This window comes from Balaenoptera borealis, assembly GCF_965194805.1.
Source record: "Balaenoptera borealis genome assembly, chromosome: 3".
In the NCBI taxonomy this organism is placed as follows: domain Eukaryota; kingdom Metazoa; phylum Chordata; class Mammalia; order Artiodactyla; family Balaenopteridae; genus Balaenoptera; species Balaenoptera borealis.
The window spans coordinates 179,619,268-179,642,245 of NC_138866.1; the positions used below are offsets into that span (position 1 = coordinate 179,619,268).

A 22,978-nucleotide genomic window follows, 5' to 3' on the forward strand; every position below is an offset into this window, starting at 1 on the left:
ACTATACTCACTCATCTACTTAAATCACATAATTATGGAATATATGTATGAGAAGAGAACTTTTATTTTTGAGTACTACAATATACTTATTGATATAATGTTTTGCATGAGTGATTTCTTCTGTAACTTGAGATTTGTGGACATAAAACTCAAGTTTATGCTTAACTCAAGTTTACTTATAAGAGCTATCCAGTCTTAAATGGATAGCTCTAAATTACATTTGGCAATCTTGCTGATGGCTCTTTGCTCTTAGATAAATAGATTAATATTTTAAGGAAGAGTTTCATAGTCAATGTTATGAAAGCACCTTGCAAGAGAGGTGAAAATAACATCTCAGGACAGAATGCTAAGAGGCATTAAATAAATATAAGTATGAATTACACCTTCATCTGTGATCTCTGCTGGTACAAATTCCCAAGAAGCAAGAAGCAAACAGACTCTAATTTTTTAGGGTCTGTTTAGTCTTAGAACAAGTTCAAAGTCTGAATATTCTTCAATGAGATCCTATGATAATATGTCCCAATCAAATATTTCAAGGAGTGAGAATATGCCATGAGAAATATCTGCTGAATTTATTCTATGTCAACCCTCAAATTCACAAGAGCCATTCAAAAGTGTTTAAACAAATTTTCAAAAGAAAAGCGCAGTCTCCCAAAACACAGCTTACTGAGGGAATTTAAAATGTCTTAAAAATAGTAAAATGAAGCTTAAAATTTAGGCCAACTTTACCTTGAAACATGAGGGTTTACAACCAGCTAAGGACACAGTGAAGCATTTCTGAAGGCACACTTAAAATGTAACATAGAGGAAAAACAGTTACTTCCATTAGTTAATCCTAGTGTGTGTGTGTGTGTGTGTGTGTGTGAGTGTGGTATTTGCAAACCAAACTTTCAGAGATCTCTAAAGTGATTTCTAGAAATTGTAAGTAGAATATCTTATGGACATCAAACCCTTAATTATTATGGAAAATATAATGCAAAACCAGCATTTTTTTGAAATAAACATCTAATCTTTAAGTATTTATGAAATTAAAAGGACACCTGAACATATGGAGGAAGGGTTTTGAGACTGTAATTACTTTTCTTATTCATTTGTGTATTTGGCCCTTATTAGTAGGAACCTTTGAAATATTACTCTCCACATAGCAGCCCCTAAAAAGAATTTCATTTATTACCAAACACACCTGTAGCAATCGTAGGTAAAGGTCCAACAGAGGCATTCATTGCAAACCACTCCAAAAGGAATCCTTTCCCTGAGATTGAAGAGTCAGAAGAAAACTGAAATGTCAAAGAACTTCTTGTGGAGCTCAAAGAGTCAGTTTGGGTACCACAATAGGTTCCAATCAGGCGGGAATGAATGCCAGCCCCATCATAAATCTGCATGGAAAAGACAGATAATAGAGCACTGAACTCAGGCAATCACCTCTATTTTTCTTCATAAATAGAAAACCAAAAGGATAACTTATTATAATTTTACCATCATGGAAAAAATGATAAACCAGTAAACATTATATATCAGTTTAAAATAGAAAGTGTCATGAAGTATAAACTATGATTGCAAGTAATTAAATGTGTTTTTAAATTATCTATATCTTTCCTGCAGAATTATATTAGTAACCATGTTCCATGTGATATAGCTCATTATTCGATTTACAGTAAAATTTATGGGTGGAAAAGTAGGAACCAGGATAGTGGCACAACAACAGTGCTTATTAAATGTGCTTTGGGGCCTCAAAAGGGAGGAATTAGGAAGAAAGGGGAAAAGTAACAAGAAAAAGGAAAAGTCTAATGAGAGAAAGTGGCCAGGTATCCTGAAGGAGTTCACATTTCCAAAGAAGTAAAGAAGCAGAATTAATAACAACAAAAGAATCACAGCTTGTGAGGGCTCAGCATACTCAAAGCATGCAAGAAATCTCTTTCATTTGGTTGAAAATGTTAGATTACATAGTTAGAGACATATTTTGTGATAGTTTCCAAATATGTAATCTTGAGCACGTTTATTTTTTTCTTCACATGTGGATGGATCTCTCCAATTACATTTCACATCCTTCCCTCCATCTTGTAAATAATTTGAACAAGTTCGTTATAAGTGTTATTACATATTTCTCTATTGAAGCTACTATATAAGCTCAGATTTCAAATTAGCTAATAATTATTTCCAACTTACTGAGCATCTATGAAGTACTAGGTTCTGTGTGAAGCACTGTGGACCTAAAATGAATAAGACAGAATCTTGGCCCTCAAGAATCTGAGAGTAAAATAGTGAAACCCATAGAAGCAGAAAGTAGAATGGTGTTTACCAGGAGATGGCGGGAGCGGGAAATAGGGAGATGGTCAAAGGGTACAAAGTTTCAGTTAGGCAAGATTAATAATTCTGAAGATCTAATGTAGAACAATGTGACTATAGCTAATATTACCATGTATATACTTGAAATTTGCTAAGAGGGTAAATCTTAAGTATTCTCACCACACCAGAAACAAAGAAAGAAGATGGTAACCATCTGAGGTGATGGATATGTTAATTAGCTTGATTGTGATTATTATTTTACAATGTAAAATTGTAAAATGTCATATATCAAAAGACCTAGTTGGACATCTTAAATATATATAATATTTATTTGTCAAATATACCTCAATAAAGCTGGATAAAAAATAATCTGATAGCGTTTCTGGAATTGATGCAGTTGCCAATGTCTGGATGGCAATGATCACCACAATTTTTATATACTTATATTTACTAATTTTAAAATGACTGTTCAAATTTTTAACACTCTAACAGGAGAATAAACAGGGTAATGGGATATAAGATAGAATAAATTCTTAATTAAGACACATACACATGCTTAGATAAAGCCCAACAGAAAAATTACAATAACGTGGAAAAAAAGTTAGTTACAGAATCAAAGATAATAATTATACTACCAGAATTACCATTGTTCGGGTAACCTGGAAGGGGTATTCGTGATGTAGGGTAGACCATCCCCTATGACTTGTAAATGCTTGAATAGACATTAACTTGGATCTACGGTTGCCAATAGCAATTCACCAAAATGTATAAACATCAGTTGCTCTTGGAAACTCACCTTTAGTTTGTCATAATAGCAGTTGAGTGTTGCCTCCATGTCCATCTCCAAGATTCTACCATGGATAACCTGAGATTCATTCACATTCACTATCCATTGGTAATTGGAGTTGGGGGGGTAATTTCCAGGCCATAAGGGAGAGGCAATTTTCCCCTGAGTTCCCACAATATTATCATTGCCAAATACTAGGAAGGAAAACAGAGTAGTAAATCAGACCTACTTAGAACAGCTCTTTAGTCAAATGAAAGAAACAAAAGGCAAGGGGTGTTGAAAAGGATGGACTTTTAATTGACTGCAATTTCTTTTCTGAACACTGAAAGAAATACTGCTTCCCTTTTGGTTTCTCTGCTATCTATTAATTCTCTGGAGAAGGGTGATATTGTGAATGGAATTCCATCTCCTTAGAAGACTACATGGTGTGAAAACAAGCAATAGTGTCCCATGTAAAACTGGGTTCCCAGACCCCAGGGAACTTGGGGACTTGGGAAGGGGTATTACCAGCTCTATTCTATAATTTTGGTTTACCTATTTTACTTCATGTTAAAAAAGAACGAAACATGTTTCTTTTTCTTTAACTATGTAAGAGAAACTGACATTTTCAAACAACATATAGAGTAGCTATTAATAGTTAACATTTTATCCTATTAGAAGAATATCCTGTTATTACAATATCTGAGCACTTAGGAATATCCTAAAGTAATAGTAAACGTTTCTTGTGTTTTTTAAATTAATTTTTATTGGAGTATAGTTGATTTACAATTTGTGTTAGTTTCTGCTGTACAGCAAAGTGACTCAGTTATACATATACATACATTCATTCTTTTTTAGATTCTTTTCCCATATAGGTCACCATAGAGTATGGAGTAGAGTTCCCTGTGCTGTACAGTAGGTCCTGATTAGTCATCTATTTTATGTATACTAGTGCGTATATGTCAATCCCAATCTCCCAATTTATCCCTCCCCCCTTCCCCTTTCCTCCTGGTAACCGTAAGTTTGCTTTCTACATCTGTGACTCTATTTCTGTTTCATAAATGGGTTCGTTTATACCAGAGTAAACATTTTTAATTTGAGGAATATAGAGTTTATGGGATCAAATGAAACACATTTGATATAAGTATACAAAACTGAAACGATGATACATTAGAAAACTCTCTATTGCGATATCATGAAAAATGTTTAACTTAAAATTAGGTAGACACTAGAGCTTTAAAAGAATGTTAGAACCACTGAGAATGCTCGCCCTGGCTCTTAATGAGTCATTCATATATAATTTAATTTTTCTAGTACATAATATAGTAAAGTAATTCCACAGAGACATTAAATATAGGGGAATTGTTCTTAATGCATTACTGAAAACAGTGCTATCCTTCTAGTTTGTAGGACACATTCTGGAAGCCATCACTAAAACAGAACCAACTCACTGTTGGTAAATGCAGCCTGGAAGCCCACGCCACTGCCTGAGCCATCAGAGACAAATCTGATCCACAGGATGTGCCCAACAATGGATGAATAATTGAGAGGGAGGACGTTTCCACAGTATCGTCCCACCAAGCGACCAGTGGCGTTTCCTTCCCGGATCTCCACAAAATCTCTGCTACAGTCTTGAGACTCCTCCACCTGGAAAGTTCTGATTGGACAAAACAAAATTAGGGATTTAACTGACAAAATAAATTTTGGGATTATCCTGAATCACTTGCTGGGTTGACCTGTTTGCTTTTTAAATTTTTTCTTTAACTTTAATCACAGTGTCTTTTAGCTAACTTAAAACATTTCTTACACTCAAATTTGTTGAAATGGCGATTCAAGAGATACAAAGACAATTAATACACTGCCTTCAGGGAGTTTTCTTTCTGGGGGAAAATTGGGTAAGAAGATAGAAAAAAACATGTTAGAAGGCAGAATATCATGCCATCAGAGCTATTTTGAGGCAGAGGTATCACATGCGATTGTGAGGTTCAGTAATAGCTTGATGGAGAGATTTTTTTTTAAGATGGAAATGTAAACATTAGCTGGATTTAAATGCAAAAATGGTGGGTAGGGAATGCATGCTAACCAAAGCACATATGCAGAAAGAGTGGGACATATTTAGAAATCTGTGAGAGGTCTCGTTTGGTTAGAATACTGAGTACCTTTAAGAAAACATTAGAAGACATAGCTGGAGCAGTATGACGGGTTAATTTTGGGAGAGCTTAAATGCCAATCAAAGGCATCTGTACTTAATTTCTGTAAAGGTAGAAAAAACATGGCATTTGCACTAAAACAGGCTAGTGTTTAAGCATGGCATATTCAACTTCTTTATATTCTGCAATTATGATGACATGGGGGAATGGAGGGTGGGAAATAAGATCTACCTCATGTAATTGTCATTAGTCACATATATAAAGTGTCTGGAACATGTAGGTGCTAAATGAATGCTTTTAAAAATTGGCCTCAATGCTTAAAAAACTTGGATATAATCAAGGTAATATGGTGTTGGTGGGAGGGTAGACAAATAGATAAATGGAATAGAAGAGATGGTCCAGAGAAGGATCCACAAGTATAAAGCCAATTCAACCCAATTCATGGTGCCAAGTTTGGGCTTCAGAAGAGACTCTGAGGCTGTATTTGGAAATCACCTGTACACATATGAAAATAGCTGAAAACATGGCTAGATTGGGGGTTTAGAAATGAAAAAGTGGGGAGTGATACATAGAGAGAGGGAGAAAAGATAAGAGCAGAAGCTTAGGGAACACCCATATTTTGAGTTCAGTGAAAGGAAGAGGAAGCAATAAGCACAGGAATAGTCTGGAAAGTAGGATAAAAACAAGATCAGTGTCATGTCACAGAAGCCAAGAGAAAATTAAGGAGAGAGTGATGAAGGGTGTCATATGACAGAAAGATCCAGGATTAAGAACAGGCTATAGCAGGGGTCCCCAACCCCCGAGCGGGCGAGCAAATGAAGCTTCATCTGCTGCTCTGCATCGCTCCCCATCACTCACATTACCGCCTGAACCATCCCCCCACCACCACCCCTGCACCAAGTCCATGGAAAAATTGTCTTCCACGAAACCAGTCCCTGGTGCCAAAAAGGTTGGGGACTGTTGGGCTATAGGATTTGGTTACTCAAAGTAAATTAGTAACTTTTAAAGGAGCAGTTTTAGAGGGTCCACTATAGGATAATTTTTCACACATATTAAGGAGTAAATTAGATAATTTTTGGTGATTTCCATAAGATGATGAATTACAATAATAACAAGACAATAACAAGTTTTCTATAACACCCAACAATTAGAATTTATAAATTCTCTATATTTATATTTTTCATGTGCCCATTAACATGCATCAAAATGTATCAATATATAGTTGACAACAAATCAAATCTCAGAAAATATTAAAACTTTAAAAAAATATGTTCTCCGACCACTACAGAATAAAATTAGAACAGGGTAATAAAGAGATAACAAAAAGATCCCGTAATTTGGATATGTAAAACAACTTTCTATATAAACCATGTGTTAAACAAGAAATCATAATGGAAATTTAGAATATATCTAGGACTGAATGAGAGTGAACACATTATGTATTAAAACAGGCAGAGTTGAGCAGTAGAAGTGTGCTGGGCCCATAAAACTTAGGGAGTGTAGTCAAAGCATTATTTAGAGGGAAATTTATAGCCTTACATGTTTATGGTAAAAAAAGAACTAATACTAAGAAAAATGGACTAGATGTCTAATCCCAGAAGTTAGTAAAACAAAAAACAAACATACAAACCCCATAAAGGAAGTAGAAGAAATAACACAACATCTGAAATTAGTTAAACAGAAATGTAGAAAATACTAGAAAAGATTAAAAAAACCAAAAGCTATTCCTTTGATAAGACTAACAAAGTATAAACCTCCAATAAGACTGACCAATAACAGAAGAAAGCTTAAGTGAGTAACATTACTAATAAGAAAAGGACAAAACAACAGATATACTAGAAATTTTTAAAATTATAATGAAATTTACTAAAAACCTATGCCACTAAATTTGAACTTAGACAATTTTTATAAAAATACAATAATATAACTAGTTGAAGAAAAAAATGGAAAAACCTAAAAATACCATTAAATCAATAAATATCAGTATTAAAAATTGCCTGCAGACAAAAGGAAACAAATACCTGAGCCCAGATTATTTTATAGAGGAACTCTACCAAAGCTTCAATAAATCAATATCCCAATCTTAATCTTGTGTATATTGTAAAAAAAAAAAAAAAATAGAAAAGAGGGGACAGAGTCCAACTTGTTTAATGAAGTTAATATAATCTTGGGAGCAAAATCAGTCAAGGGAGGCCAAAGAAAGAAAAAGTTTAAGTCAATCTCACTTAATGCAGATGAAAAATCTTACATAAAATATTAGCTAAATCAATCCATCAATCTGTAAAATACGTAAATCTTAATAAGGTTGGACTCACAATGGTTTAAGATGAAAAGATCTATTACAACAATTCAACACACACACATACACACAAAGATTTAAAGAGAAAAACAGATGCAAAAATATATGAAGGGAGAATCAGTGACAACTGCAGAAAAGCATTCGCTAAAACTGGACACCCATTCATCATAAAAACTCTTAGAAAATTAGGAAGAGAGGGAAATTTTCTCAGCTGGATGAGAATTGCCCACCAAACACCTACAGCAAATATACTTAGAGGTAAAAGTTTTTAAACATTTCTTTTAAATAAGAAACAACACAAGAAACCTTGCTCTCATCACTTTGTTGCACAGTATACTGAAGGGTTCTCCAGGGCAATAAGACAGGGAAAGGGGGAATGGTTGTAAGAATTGGAAAGGAAGTGCTATAAATCAATATTCAAGAGCACTCATTCATTCATAAATATCTACCGAGCACCTTAACATGTCAGGTCCTTTTCTAGGCACTGAAGATAGAGTAGCAGACAAGAGACAAAATTTTTGGCGTTTCTAGAGAATGGAACAGTGGCAGGATAAGATAATATGCAAAAATTAATAGGGTTTCCTTATACCAGCAAATGAAAATTTACGAGATGTAACTTAGTCAACACTCATTCAACAATATTTGTCTCTCTACTCTATTGCCAGACACTGGGACAGGACAATGAAGAAAACAGACAATGTTCCTTCCTTCGGGGAGCTTACATTCTAGAAGGAGAGATAGATAATAAACAAATAAATAGAAATATAATGAGGTAGTGATATGCTCTAGGAGGAAAAAACCAAGTGATTAAGGAGGGTTATTTTAGGTAAGGTGGACAGGGTACATCCATAATTTTTAAATGGGAGCCATTTTTAATAGCAACAAAAAATAAGATGCCTAGGAATAAACGTAACACGACATCTATAAGACTTTTATGGAAAAAATACGAAATTTTAGTGAAGGACATAAAAGAAGACTGAATAAATGGAAAGATACTCCAAGTTCAGTGTGCAGAGTCAATAAAGATTCTCCCAAAATTAATCTATAAATCCAATGTATTTCCAGTAAAATCAGTAAGTATGATTGCATTTATGTAAAATGTAAAACAGAAAGCAATATTCTGTAGTGTGTATGGAGACATGTATATACATATTCTTGATACATATATATAATAAAAGGATATAGACGTGCATAGACGTGATACACATAAAATTCAGAATATGGGTCATCTCTGTGATGAGAAGGTAAGGGAATGTGATGCTGCCCTGTAATATTTTATTTATTTAGAATTAATTTTTAAACATAAAAGCAATTTAATTTTTTTTTTAAGTAAATGAAGTGAGTGCAAACAATTCTTTTTTTCAAAAGTAACTGAAAGAAATTTTTGCTGAGAAGAAGAAGGACAAGATAAAGAGAAGAAGAAAGAATGGCCTAGTAAGACTATAGAAATAAACTATTGGGAAGGAAAAAAAATGTCTCGAGAATAGAAAACTTACTTCCTTGCTGTGTATCTTTCAGTCACTGCTCAACATTATGTGAGCAAGACTTCACGTGATGGTAAGTACAGCGCCCTCCTGGGGCTCTATCTCAGCTAACAGGTTTGGATGCTTAAGGTACAGCTGACCAGCCTGGAGGTTCTGGGACCTCACTGCCCACTTTGGGATCAATGTATCAGGCTCACCTCTGAGCCTTCACTGCCGACCAGAGCCCTGCAGCAAACTGGTCAGCTCTGCTCTACCACTGGCTTCTCAAGCCAGATACTAGCGCTGGTAGGTCTCTAGCCAGACAGTGAGTCTGTGGCTCTCACAATCCCACCAAGGTGGGTTATTACAGTGTAGATCATCTGGATCTGTATTTCAGACTTAGTCTTAGCAGCAAGCTGTGACTGATAACCGAGCACAGAAGAAATCAGGAAAGATCCACATCAGGCTAAACAAACCACACATTTGTCTTACCTCCACTGTCCTCCTTGACAACTTAATGCTTCATGAGACAAAGTTCATATCTACAATCATTTCTGCCAAATAATTGTTCTGAATCCACCCTTAGAATAGTTGCCAAGTTTGGCTCTTAAACTCAGGCTCAGCTTTATTATGATCATCATAACATTATCAACAATGTACAATACGCTAAAATTGAGTTCTTCTGATTTTCAGAAGAAAGAAGAAGGGGTGATCGTTCTCCTCAGCAGGCGATTTATATGAAATTGCCCCTAAATCTTTTCTACTCAAAATGCTGCACGTGGTTTAACAGCATCAGCGTCACCCGAGAGCTTGTTTGAAATGAAGCATCAGGCCCCACCAACCAGCTGAATCGGAATATGAATTTTAACAAGAACCCAGGTGATCAACATGCACAATAAAGTTTGGTCCAATGGTCTAGAAGATCACTAAGTGCAAGGTTTTTCTGGTTTTTTGTACCAGACTGGTATAATCCAATGCTAAATGTCACAAAAGACATTTCATTAGAAAGGATGGTAGGATGATACCTGTAAGAATCAAATTAGACTTTTTTAAAAAGTTTTATTGTTCTTGGAAGTCTTTGGTTTAGTCCAGTTCATTTTATAAGCAAATCCATCCTCTTTCCAAACACTTTGGCTCAGATCTGCTGGTAAAAATATGATGTGGAACAAAAATAGTACAATCACTGTTTCTCATTATCTCATTTTGATTCTTGAACCTAGATCAATAGCATTTTAAAAGGACTCTGCCAGCATAAAATATATTTTCTGTTAATTCCTTTAAATATCTGTTTTATAAAAAAAATTCTTTTGGGGTTTTATTTCTCCCCCCTCCTTTGGTGTTATAGATGCAACCATAATTTCTCCAGCTTTTCTCCCTACTCGATTTCACCACCGTGTCCACAATTCAAACCCCATATTTTAGAACTTGACATATTCCATATGTTTTTCATATGCTTCTCACCCACCCCAGGGGAAGTTTCCAAGTACCCATCTGGATATAGTTTAGACCAGGGCAGAAATAACTCAGAGGCCTGGCCATAAAGCCCTTCTCATTATCATCTGCATAGAGAGCAGCATCTTGCATTCCACAGATTATACTTTAAAAATAAAACTCAAGCAAGGAACACAAAATAATCAAAATTAACTTCTTATGGATGAGAAAGGAAAAAGATGAAGCATTAAGATTTGTTTATACGATAATCAGGATTTAGTGTCCATTGAAGAGTAAAATGAATGAAACTGGCTTTTTGTGTTTATCTTCCACCCTCTAGGAGGAAAGCCCAGTGTTGTTCATTTGCATTTAACTCTGAACTGCCACACAAGATACTTTAGAAATGGCAGAGCGAGAGAATTTAACATTCATTGAACGTCAGGTATGCATCAGCCTTGTGGTATACATTTAAAATTTAACATCTTTAATCACACCTATGGCCCTATATGGATATGATTAGATGAAATGAATCTCTTTAGGTTTTAAACAAATAGCTTCTTGACATTAACTTATTAGTAACTTAACAAGAAATGGGATCTTGTCGGTCTTAAACATTCCCAGTACCTTGCCCAGTTCCTGAGAACCACTGAACATCAGATTGTTCAAGAATGTGAATGTGGTAAAGACCAAGAGGAAAAAGACCAGAAAAGCCCTTTGACCTAGCAATTATGAGGCCTATTAAGCCATGTGAAGGACTTTGGACTTTATCATAAGAACAATGTTCATGGTTTATTCATCATTGGATATAAAACATCAATTATGGGAGTAACATGTGCTTTATATATGAAGCATCTAGCAAGGGTGTAACAAGTGCTTATGTGTATAAAGTAGGGGCTTAATAAATATTTGTTGAATAAAGAAATATATATATATATATAGTCATATATATATGGTCACATATATATATATATATTTCCCATAGAAAACTTTGTGCTTTTAGTAAAGACAAAAGCAAACAAAACCTCTTTCCCACGTGGCAACTTAAACTTGTATTGCCTTTCAGGTGTTCAGAGGGTGTCTTTGTTTTGACACAATGCCAGCTGGACCCTGAAGAGGCACTGTCTGATTGATGGGCTAAAAGAAAGTAACTTGAGATGTTTGAATGTGGTCCACAAATAGGACTTCTCTTTCATGTTTAAAAATCCATTCCTGATGCACAGAATGACATGTCTAGAAGAGGAGCAAGACTTTTCTGAATAAACAGAGCAGTGTCTCCAAAACAATCTTCTTCTCTCCAAGCAAGTTACTTCTTATATTCTTTTCAAGACAGAATTATCAACCCCAACCAAAGCCCAATAATCTATAATACAGTAAAACAAATAACTTTTAATTTAAAATGGCAATTTAAATACCAATGTCTTGGGACTTCCCTGGTGGCACAGTGATTAAGAATCCGCCTGCCAATGCAGGGCACACGGGTTCGAGCCCTGGTCCGGGAAGATCCCACATGCCGCGGAGCAACTAAGCCCGTGTGCCACAACTACTGAGCCTGCGCTCTGCAGCCCACGAGCCACAACTACTGAAGCCCACGTGCCTAGAGTTCATGCTCCGCAACAAGAGAAGCCACTGCAATGAGAAGCCCGTGCACCGCAACAAAGAGTAGCCCCCACTCACTGCAACTAGAGAAAGCCCACGCACAGCAACGAACACCCAATGCAGCCAATAAATAAATAAATAAATTTATAAATACCAATGTCTTATCATCCAATATTTATTAAGCACTCATTACCAGTGTGGCATGTCACAAGTATCTCTCTACTGATGGGATTAAAAGGTCCCATTTCACTTACCATGTGCTTTTCACTAACAACTTCCAGAAAATATATTATTGTTGTTTAATTTAACCTAAGACCGCTCAGAATGTGGCAGGATCCTACTGTTGATTGCATGTCCATAGTCCATACTCAAAAAGGCTTACAGTTCAACGAGGAACATGACAGTGATTTTACAAATCAACCACTAAATTCTGTAAAAAATTAATAAACAGATACCTCAGTTATACAAAGCTGAGAAACCAGAAGAAGGAGCTCTCACACCCTGTGAAGGTAGCAGAGCCCAAGAGGAAGAAGAAAGACTCCTCTTCTTTCTTGGCATGGTCTCAGCCAATAAGAAGCCATAGACTCTTTGTTTACTGCAGCCCTCCCAGCTTCCTTTTCCCTGTATAAAAGCATCCTCCTTCTCCACAGGTGCAGACCCTGAATTGCAATTCTCTGCTGATCCTGAATAAACCCATCTTTGATGGAGAAATATCTGGCATTCTATTTATTTCAGATCAACATTTCATTGGTTTGATAAGCAAACAGGTATGGTACCCACAAATCCAGCCCACTGTCACTCACTGTTTTTCTCGCCAACCCTGGAGTTTAAAGGTATGTCCTTCTCCTGGATCCGACCTCACACTCTCTTAGTGTTTGAAGCTCTCCAGGTTTTGTTTGGAATCTGTTTCAAAGCTTCATCTTTCTGGTCAATGCTTTGTTCTGTACGTGAGTATTCACTTGGCACTTCTGATTTGAGATCAGGCTGTTTTCAACTGAAACTGGCTAGACTTTGACCCATTCCTTCAGGAGCAGGGGCTGTTTCACTGAAACTGTGCCAGTTTTTGTCCAGCCTTCAGCATATTCCTTTGCAAAGGGCTATTCTCTGGACACTGGCTGAAAAAACCTTTGGCCTGGCTCCTCTAGGACCAAGACGTTTCCTTAGAATTGGCTGTTATTCAGGCTTCCAAGCTGTCTGAATTGAGCTGTTTGTGTTGTAAAATGTTTGAAAATTGTCCTTTTACTTTAGAGAAAAACCTCTGAGAAATGGAAGCCCAGTTTTTGAGAGTACCCACACCCCCAACAGGGACTCTGACAGATCTGATGTTTAAGACTAAAGTCCTTCCTCATGCACATTTCTAACTAAATGGACCAACCCGATCAAAGGCAGTTTAGGATATCAATGGCCATTATGGGGAACGTTTGAAATCCCCAAACTTAATTTTCTTAGAACCAAAGTAGACTACAATAGCTCAAAAATTTCCAGAAATGAGTGGAATACTTACTTTGGTATTTTGAGGCTTCCCAACATTATCTGGAGCCTAGAATTGCCTCTCTACAAAATAAGATTTTAAGGCTAACTGAGGCAAACATGATTAATGAGAGATAAAATGGCTCCCAAAGCCTCAGGCTCTTCTTCCAGCACCATCTGGTCTCTCCATTGGCTCCTCATGGTCAGACCTCATCTCCAGGGCCATCTTCCTCCTTCCTTGCTACACCACCTATGCCTCCTCTGTACTGCCAATTCCCCCATACTAATTCTCTTACCGAGCTTCCCCATGTGAAACTCTTCCCATTCCCGTTTCCTCTGAACTTGTCAGAATATGTCTGTTTACAGCCACTATGGAGAACAGTACGGAGGTTCCATAAAAAACTAAAAATAGAGCTACCATGTGACCCAGCAATCCCACTCCTGGACATATACCCAGAGAAAACCATAATTCAAAAAGAGACATGGGGGCTTCCCTGGTGGCGCAGTGGTTGAGAGTCTGTCTGCTAATGCAGGGGACACAGGTTCGAGTCCTGGTCTGGGAAGATCCCGCATGCCGCGGAGCAACTGGGCCCGTGAGCCACAACTGCTGAGCCTGCGCGTCTGGAGCCTGTGCTCCGCAACAAGAGAGGCCGCGGTGGTGAGAGGTCCGTGCACCGTGATGAAGAGTGGCCCCCGCTTGTCACAACTAGAGAAAGCCCTTGCACAGAAACGAAGACCCAACACAGCCAAAAATAAATAAATTAATTAATAAAAAAAGAGACATGGACCACAATGTTCATTGCAGCTCTATGTACAATAACCAGGACATGGAAGCAACCTAAGTGTCCATCAACAGATGAATGGATAAAGAAGATGTGGCACATATATACAATGGAATATTACTCAGCCATAAAAAGAAACAAAACTGAGTTATTTGTAGTGAGGTGGATGGACCTAGAGTCTGTCATACAGAGTAAAGTAAGTCAGAAAGAGAAAAACAAATAACGTATGCTAACGCATATATATGGAATCTTAAAAAAAAAAATGGTACTAATGAACCTAGTTGCAGGGCAGGAATAAAGATGTAGACATAGAAAATGGACTTGAGGACACGGAGTGGGAGGGGGAAGCTGGGGCGAAGTGAGAGTAGCATCCATATATATATACACTACCGAATGTAAAATAGATAGCTAGTTGGAAGCAGTAGCATAGCACAGGGAGATCAGCTCGGTGCTTTGTGATGACCTAGAGGGGTGGGATAGGGAGGATGGGAGGGAGGCTCAAAAGGGAGGGGATATGGGGACATATGTATGCATATGGCCAATTCACTTTGTTGTACAACAGAAACTAACACAGTATTGTGAAGCAATTATACTCCAATAAAGATCTATTTAAAAAAAAATTAAGCCTTCTGAGAATCCAGAGGCTAAACCCTTAATTTTTTGTACTCCCTGGACTAAAGTTGAACTGCAATCCATAGTCAAAGGTTTTCCCAAAGTAACTGGAGATGCTCACAAATTGCTGGAAAATTTAATATAGTCATTCAAACTTGTCAACCTGGTTTCTCTGATTTATATCAGCTAGTTCATATGCTGGTCAGTGAAGGCCAGGGTCAGCATTGGATGAAAACCACTAATTGGGGGAAATCCTAAAAGGTCTCTAGAATTACAGCTGGGAGACCAGCCTCCTATCTTTTTTTTTTTTAAAGATTTAATTTTAATTTTATTTATTTTTTTGGCTGTGTTGGCTCTTCGTTGCTGTGCGCAGGCTTTCTCTAGTTGTGGCGAGCAGGGGCCACTCTTGGTTGCGGTACGTGGGCTCCTTATTGCGGTGGCTTCTCTTGTTGCAGAGCACGGGCTCTAGGCACTCAGGCTCCAGTAGTTGCAGCATGCGGGCTCAGTAGTTGGCACGTGGGCTGTAGAGTGCAGGCCCAGTAGCTGTGGCGCACGAGCTTAGTTGCTCCGTGGCATGTGGGATCTTCCCGGACCAGGGATCGAACCTGTGTCCCCTGCATGGGCAGGCAGATTCTTATCCACTGCGCCACGAAGGAAGTCCCCAGCCTGCTATCTTATTATATGATCAGGCTCGGCCAATCCCTAGGCAGCTTCATCAAGCAGTTCCTAGGGTTTCTCCAAAACCTGTTGATTGGAACAAAATCCAGGCGTACACACAAAAATCTGATGAAACTGTTCATGATTATTACAATCAACTTCAGGTTATTTTTAAAGAAAATTCTGGTCTTCCTTTAGATGTTGATTCTACCCAGGTAGTTTTTAACTCTATGTTTATTAATGGGCTGAACTGAGACCTTTCCCTTCTAGGAAAAAGGACCAGGATGGAATGGGAAACTATATCTATTCCAGATTTAGTTAATGTGGCAAACCAGCTCTCTCAAACTCTAGATGAGGCACCTCAGAGGAAGACTGCCAAAATTCTTAATCTTCAACCCCAGCAAATGAAGGCTCCTAAATGAAACCAAAACCCTACTAATTTCTATTATTGCAAAGAGCCAGGACATTGGAAAAGAGATTGTTACAAATTTAAGTGCTTCAGGTGCCTTCAGCCCTCTAAGCAGCCTTTCAACATCCTCCCGATTCTCCCTGATGGGGCTCCAAGGAACTACAGGGATTGTCCCCAGTTCTCCCTCTTAGTTGGCATGCAGAAACATTTCTCTAGGTTGGGGATGAAGCTCTTCCAGTCCTGACTGACACCAGAGCCACACCCTCGGTGCTCAACCCCATTACTGTAAAGCGGCCTCTGCCTCTGATAGTACTAGAGCTGATTCTGGAAATACTTATCATTTGTCTCTACTGAATCAGCTACCACCTTCCTTATGGGCAAAATCTCCAACTTATGTTGGAGATTCACAACAACAAAATTCACAACAAACCTCCCCTCAAGATTTAAGTAGACCCCTCAAAACCTCTTCCCAGAATTAATCAAACACCTTTTAAAAAAAGATCTTCAAGGCATAAAACCCCTAATAGAAAATTATAAGGCTCAAGGCCTCATAATCCCTTGTACTGTGCTCTGAAACACTGCTACCATTTTACTGGTGAGAAAACCACAGGTCAAAGGTGAAGGTTTATCTCGGATCTCAAAACAATCAACAACATTGTTATCTCTTGACATTCTGTTGTTCCTAACCCTTATATGACACTGACATCATTCCAACTGGAAGCAAATTCTTTACTGTAATTGATTCATGCAGTGCATTCTCTAGTATTCCAGTTTATGAAGCTAGCCAGTACCTTTTTGCCTTTATTTGGGAAGAAAAACAATTAACCTGGACAGTAATGCCTCAGGGTCCTACTCAGAGTCCTTATTTCTCAGGAATCCTGAAGGCTGATCCGGATGATACAAAATTCTGTAGAGATTCAACTACTTTGTTGCAATAGGTGGATGATCTGCTTCTTTGCGCTCCTTCTCAAGCCTCCTCACAGGAAGACTCCATCCACTTGCTAAAGCTTTTAGCCTTAAAGGGACCTAAGGTAGCCAAAGGAAAACTGCAGTTTGCCCAAACCCAGGTTTGATATTTAGGGTATCTGCTATCAGAACAAAGCCTATATCTAGATCCAGATAGACTTCATGGTGACCTACGTTTCCCAAAACCCCAAACTAAACACAACTGCAAAGTTTCCTCCAGCTGGTTGATTATTGCTGAAATTGGATTCCAAATTTCTCTCCTATGGCTAAACCTCTGTATGTTGTACTCAACAATAAAAACCTCAATGCAATTTTAAGAGAAGAAACAGATGACACAGTCTTCAAGGCCCTAAAGGAGAGTTTGGTGAATCCACCTGCCTTGGGCATCCCAATGATCAGATTCTCTTTTTCCTTTTTGTATATGAAAAGAATGGGAATGCCTTTGGGGTACTAATCCCAAAACACAGGGACCACCATTGACCCATAGGGTATTGTGGCCAGCAACTGGACCCTGTAGCATGGGGATATCCCCCTTGCCTTAAAGCCATTACAGCAACTCCCCTTTTGGTTAAGATCACCGAGAAAATTACTGTGAGATCCCTTTTAACCATTTTTGTACCTCATACAGCAGAAGTTCTGACTTCTCATCACACTCAACATTTCCCAGCCAGCCACCTCACCTCCTATGAAGTCCTTTGGTTAACTGCTCCTCACATAACTCTCTTACATTGTAATAACCTTAACCCGGCTACTCCTCTTCCCTCCATCACCAGCAAAGTCCCTCATGATGCTTAACACTGATGCACCACCTCCTGACTCCTCAGCATGATCTACAGGGAATTCCACTGGGTAATGCTGACTTCTCGTGGTTCACTGATGGTTCTCATTTAAAAGGTGATAATGGCAAATACAGTTCTAGGTATGCTATTAAGACTCCTTTTGATGTTGTTGACGCAGCATCTTTACCTATGGTTACTTCAGCCCAGACTGAATTACATGCTTTTACATGGGCTTATACTTTAGCCAAGGACAAAACTGCCAATATTTAGACTGATAGTAGATATGTTTTTGGAGTAGCTCATAATTTTGGAATATTGTGAAAGCAATGTGGCTTCCTTACGTCCAGTGGGAAAATAATTTTAAGATGGCCCCTGTGTTTAGGAATTATTGGATGCAGTAATTTCACCTGCCACTTTAGCTATTATTAAGATTCTGGGGTATTCTGAACTTGACTCTCTGGAAGCTAAGGGAAATCACCTTGCTGATATTTCTGTAAGGAATGTTGCCCTTAAAGGGGCCAATAGCAGCCAAACTTCTGTCGTGGTCCAAAGGGAAATTTAGAAAAACTGGCTAGAGAAGCCCAGCAATCAGCCTCAGAAAAAGGAAAACAAGATTGGAAATTCAATAGTTGTTGGTTTGATAAAAAGAGAAAGCTCTGGTTTGCATCAAATAACAACCTATTCCCACCCAACACTCTAAAACTCCCACTCCTCACCGCTGTACGTGCATTAAACCATTGTTCTACTGACAAGATGATAGCCTTCATGAATCAATATTAGAGGAGAAACATTAACAAGGCTGAAAAAAGTGCCTACCCTCACTTGTCCCACTTGTCCAAAGTAGAACCAGGGAAGCCTGTTTGTACTGCTTCCAGACATTGTATATTGCCTAATGGACAATTCAAGCTCTGGTAAGTGGATTTCATACAATTTCTTCCTCTAATGGATATAAATATGTTTTAGTCATGGTCCATATGTTTTCACACTGGACTGAAGCCTTCCCTTGCAGACAGCCTACTGTCTCTTCTGTGGCAAAAGTCCTTTTGGAAAAGATGATCCCTACCTGGGGAACTCATCTCAAACTTCATAGTGATCAAGGAATCCATTTTACTGGCCAGGTACTTTGACAAGTCTGCTCTGTTTGGCTAGTTTTACAACACTTTCACTGTGCTCACCACCCTTATTCCTCTGGTTTAGTCGAACACACTAACAGCATCATTAAGACTCAATTGGCAACATTTATAGAGGCCCTCAAAACACCTTGGTCAAAAGCACTGCCATCTTGTCCTTCTAAATCTTGGATCTTCCGCTTTTGGAACTCATAAACTCTTACCATTTGAGATAGTCACATAATTTCCAATGCACTTGGTTCCCACTTCTTTTGACACACAACTGATAAAAGGAGAGATATTCCAACATTGCAAAGGATTAATTGCCTCTATTAAAAATAACCATGTTTTAATAGAGCAATCTTTTCATAGTGTAGCCTTGGGAGATGAAGACATTAAGCATCACATCTTGCAACCTGGAGATTTTGTCTATTGCAAAAGAGTCCTCCAGAAGAACTCACTTCAACCTCATTGGAAAGGTCCCTATAAGGGACTGCTAACCAACCCTTGTGACACCAAGCTCTGAGAAATAGACTCTTGGATTTATGTGGCACACCTAAAGAAATCACTGAACCCTGACTGTACCTGTACATCACCTGGTGACCTGAAAGTAAAGATTTTCTGGAATTGAAGCAGACGACATCTGATGAGACAGCTTTCCCAAGATACACTTTTGAGGATGACATAAGGCTTCAGATGATCTCCAATGTCTATGATCTTGATATCATATGGACTTTAGATAAAAAGCACCTGAGAGTTCTCCCTCCTACCTCTCCTAATTACTCAGACGTGACCTTAATAGATTTTCAATCTGTTCACTTTCCCTCCGACATGAGATACTATACCAGGAAAGGTCCTTCCTAACATTGACACACAAAAATCCACTGAAACTAGAAACCCTGACTCTAGATCAGCAATGATTTCAGAGAAAGATTATGATCAAAAGGGGGAAATGTAAAAAATTAATAAACAGAAACCTCAATTAAATAGAGTCAGGACACCAAAAGGGGGAGCTCTCATGCCCTGCAAAAATAGCAGAGTCCAACAGGAAGAAGAAAGACCTCTCTTCTTTCCTGAAGGGCTCAACCAATGAGAAGCCTTGGACTCTCTGTTTACTATAACCCTCTAAACTTCCTTTTCTTCTTTATAGAAGTATTCTCCTTCTTTCGCAATACAGGGACTTGCACGTGTCTTGCCATGGTTGCAGATCCCAAATTGCAATTCTCTGCTGATCCCAAATAAACTCACCTTTGCAATTCCTGTTGATCCTAAATAAACCCATCTTTGCAATTCTCTGCTGATACCAAATAAACCCATATTTTCTGACAAAGGTGGATTAGGATGGGGATAAGACATAAGGGTAAAGAAGGCTTAATTGAGATGGGGATTCTGCTGGAAGAAAGAATGTTAGTGATGCTCTGAAAGAATCTAAATGTTCCTAATTTTAAAAAAAAAAGATAAAATTAATGTTATCTGAAAATGAGAATTCCAAAAATTAATGTACCAAGAGCTCAGGCATGTACTCTTGGTAATGTTAGGCAGGACTCTAAAACCACTGCAAGAGAATTATAATGCTATTTATAACTTAAACTATGACTAAAACAGAGGAAATATGGAAACAGACTTCCTGAAGTTCCCACCATATTCTCTAACAGTTGTTTGGACAGATATGTTATTAGTTGTCCATCCTATTAGTAACAGTGCTTCCTTCCTGCAGATTCATTCTCCCTGAAACAATATACTATAAAAAAGGATTTACATAAAAGACAGCTGGAGCTGGTTGCCAGGGGAACTGACAATGTTCCAGACACATTCCACATTAGAGGGATAAATTTCTGGGTAGCCAGGGCTGTTGAAGACGCCTTCAGCCATGCGGAAGATGCCACCACAAGCTAGAAGAAAAGAGAAACAAAGTGAGTGGCAGAGTAAATACTGAATACAAGACACCATAAGATAAAGGAGAAAGAACACTAGAAGAGCTGATAGCAGCGTCAAAGGATATGCCATTTTCATTTCATAATAAAAAAAATCCATATCATATACAATAAGGAAAAAATTCTGAAACCTGAACACTAAAAGCCACAGGGTATGCTGGATTGGAAGGAATCTCGGTAGTTTCTTTTCTAAAAGCCTGTCCTCCCTGTGAACTATAACTTTATGTAATAAAAGACTCATTTTAATTCTGTAGCCCCTCGGTATTTCTGACCAGGATGATCTTCACTCCTGGCCTAGAACAGAAGGCAGTATTTCAGCTTTTCCTTCTCAGGAGAGCACAGAAACATGCGCAAATCTCCTTGGTGTTCTAAGGCTTTTAGCTGCTAGTAACAAGGCAGCCAGCAGCTGACAAGCAGCACTCTGCTGGCTAAGAGCCCCAGCACTGGGTGCTCCTCTTTCCCCTCCTCCCCATATGCCCCCATCCATCCTGCATCAGCAACAACACCCAGCCCTGCCTGAGTGCAGCTGTGAGGCCAGGGAGACTAAAGGACAGCAGGTGTCCACCCGTAAGAGATGCCATCAGACACTGTCCATCAGGGGCTCCCTTAACAAACATATCATGAAGGAGAACAAGGAGACACCGACAAGCAAGTCACCCAAGATCATTCCAACCAGTTCTCCCCACTTCCAGAGCTCATCCGTGTAGCATTAGTCACCATTGCCAAGGTATGGGAACAACCTAAGTGTCCGTCGATGGACGAATGGATAAAGAAGATGTGGTACAGAGTTCACTACTGTTAGACTTTACAAGCATGTTAACCTAATTTGAAAGACAGTAAGGTTAGTCATAGAGGTGATCTAGGAAACTAGTTCAGAACGCTGAATGTAGAAGAATCCCAAATAATAAACCAAGGATTTTCTACACATTTCTCTTAACCTAGTAGCACCATTTGCCAACATTTCTTACCTGATGTTGATGCAGCATATGTGGCGTGGAAACCACCAAAATTCGCTGTAGAATCCGAGACGAACCTCAGTGTCAGAGCATTGCTGAAGGAAGTGATGGGGTGGGGCATGGAGGGGCCACAGTATCGGCCTAAATAATGAAGACGATGACAAGGAGAATGAATGATGACAAGTAAACACGTATTTTACTAGAGTCACAAGAGACCAAAGCAAACAGAAGAAACCACTATTAGGAGAAACACTTACATCAGGGTCAGTGTTGGGGATGATGCCTGATAATTCAAAATAAGCTATGAATACGAGCATAGGGGAGATGATTTATAAACATGGTAAAGAATGTTAGGGGGAGGAAGAGTAATACAGATGACCTCCAAATGTAACTAATGCTAGTGCAGTAGGGACCTGCACAAATAAATGTGCTAATACTTAAAAGCAACATATAAGAGCAGAGAAGCACGTGGATGTTGGAACCAAAACACCTGGATTCAACTCCCGGCTCTGCCACTTACCAGCTGCGTGACCTGAGTCAAGTTACTTAAGTGCTCTGTGCCTCAGTGTCCCCACTTGAGAAAGGGGAACATTGATAACAGTGAAATCCTCTATCATAAGGGTATGAGGACTAATTGAGTTACTGTGTATAAAGTTCTTCAGATAGCACTCCGCACAAGGTGTTCTATAAGTGTCCATTAAATAATATAGCCTCAACCTCAGTCAAATGCTTACAGACAAAAATCTCAAGGAATACAATCAGAAGTCTGCAGAGAGCAGAGAGTATTCCTCAATTGCCTGTTATCATCTCAAGCACTGTTCTGGGCACCGGGAATAAAGCAGTGAGCAAAACAAAGTCCCTTCTCTGATGGAGCTTGTATTTTAGTGCAGGATGAGAACCTTGGATGACAAAGCTCAAATAGGAGTGACTCATGGAGAATGTTTAAATAACCTGAGATTATTTTGCTTGAGAACATTTCAGAAACTATTTAGCAGCAACCCCTAATTTTTACTGGGATGTTTTACAAACAGACCTCTAGATTACCTATCTACTAATCTATCTATCTATCTATCTGTTATTTTGTTTCCACTGAGGACAAAACCAAAAGAAACATGCTCAATTTGAATACGAGAACTGTGGTCAAATGTTAATAAGAAATTTCTCAGAGAATGCTACCTAATGCTGGAATGGACTGCATTTCACTACTGTCTAAAGCAATCACAACTTTCAATTAAAAAAATATAAACTATGCATGTCCTTGAATATGAACAAGCTGAGTTTCTTGAACACCATATTACATCCTGCTTTCCTAG

At 38.4% G+C, this 22,978-nt stretch overlaps 1 protein-coding gene across 1 annotated transcript in view; it reads right to left on the reverse strand.

Moving 5' to 3' along the window:
- The window catches only part of CUBN (cubilin), a 283,798-nt gene that overhangs the window by 98,517 nt on the left and 162,303 nt on the right, over positions 1-22,978 (reverse strand). Inside the window, exons 37-41 of the mRNA XM_082385173.1 lie at positions 21,678-21,806; positions 20,535-20,667; positions 4,504-4,709; positions 3,083-3,267; positions 1,184-1,376 (exon numbers count right to left, since the gene is read on the reverse strand). Of these exons, the coding sequence (XP_082241299.1) occupies positions 1,184-1,376; positions 3,083-3,267; positions 4,504-4,709; positions 20,535-20,667; positions 21,678-21,806 (846 nt within the window). The remainder of the gene's footprint in view (positions 1-1,183; positions 1,377-3,082; positions 3,268-4,503; positions 4,710-20,534; positions 20,668-21,677; positions 21,807-22,978) is intronic.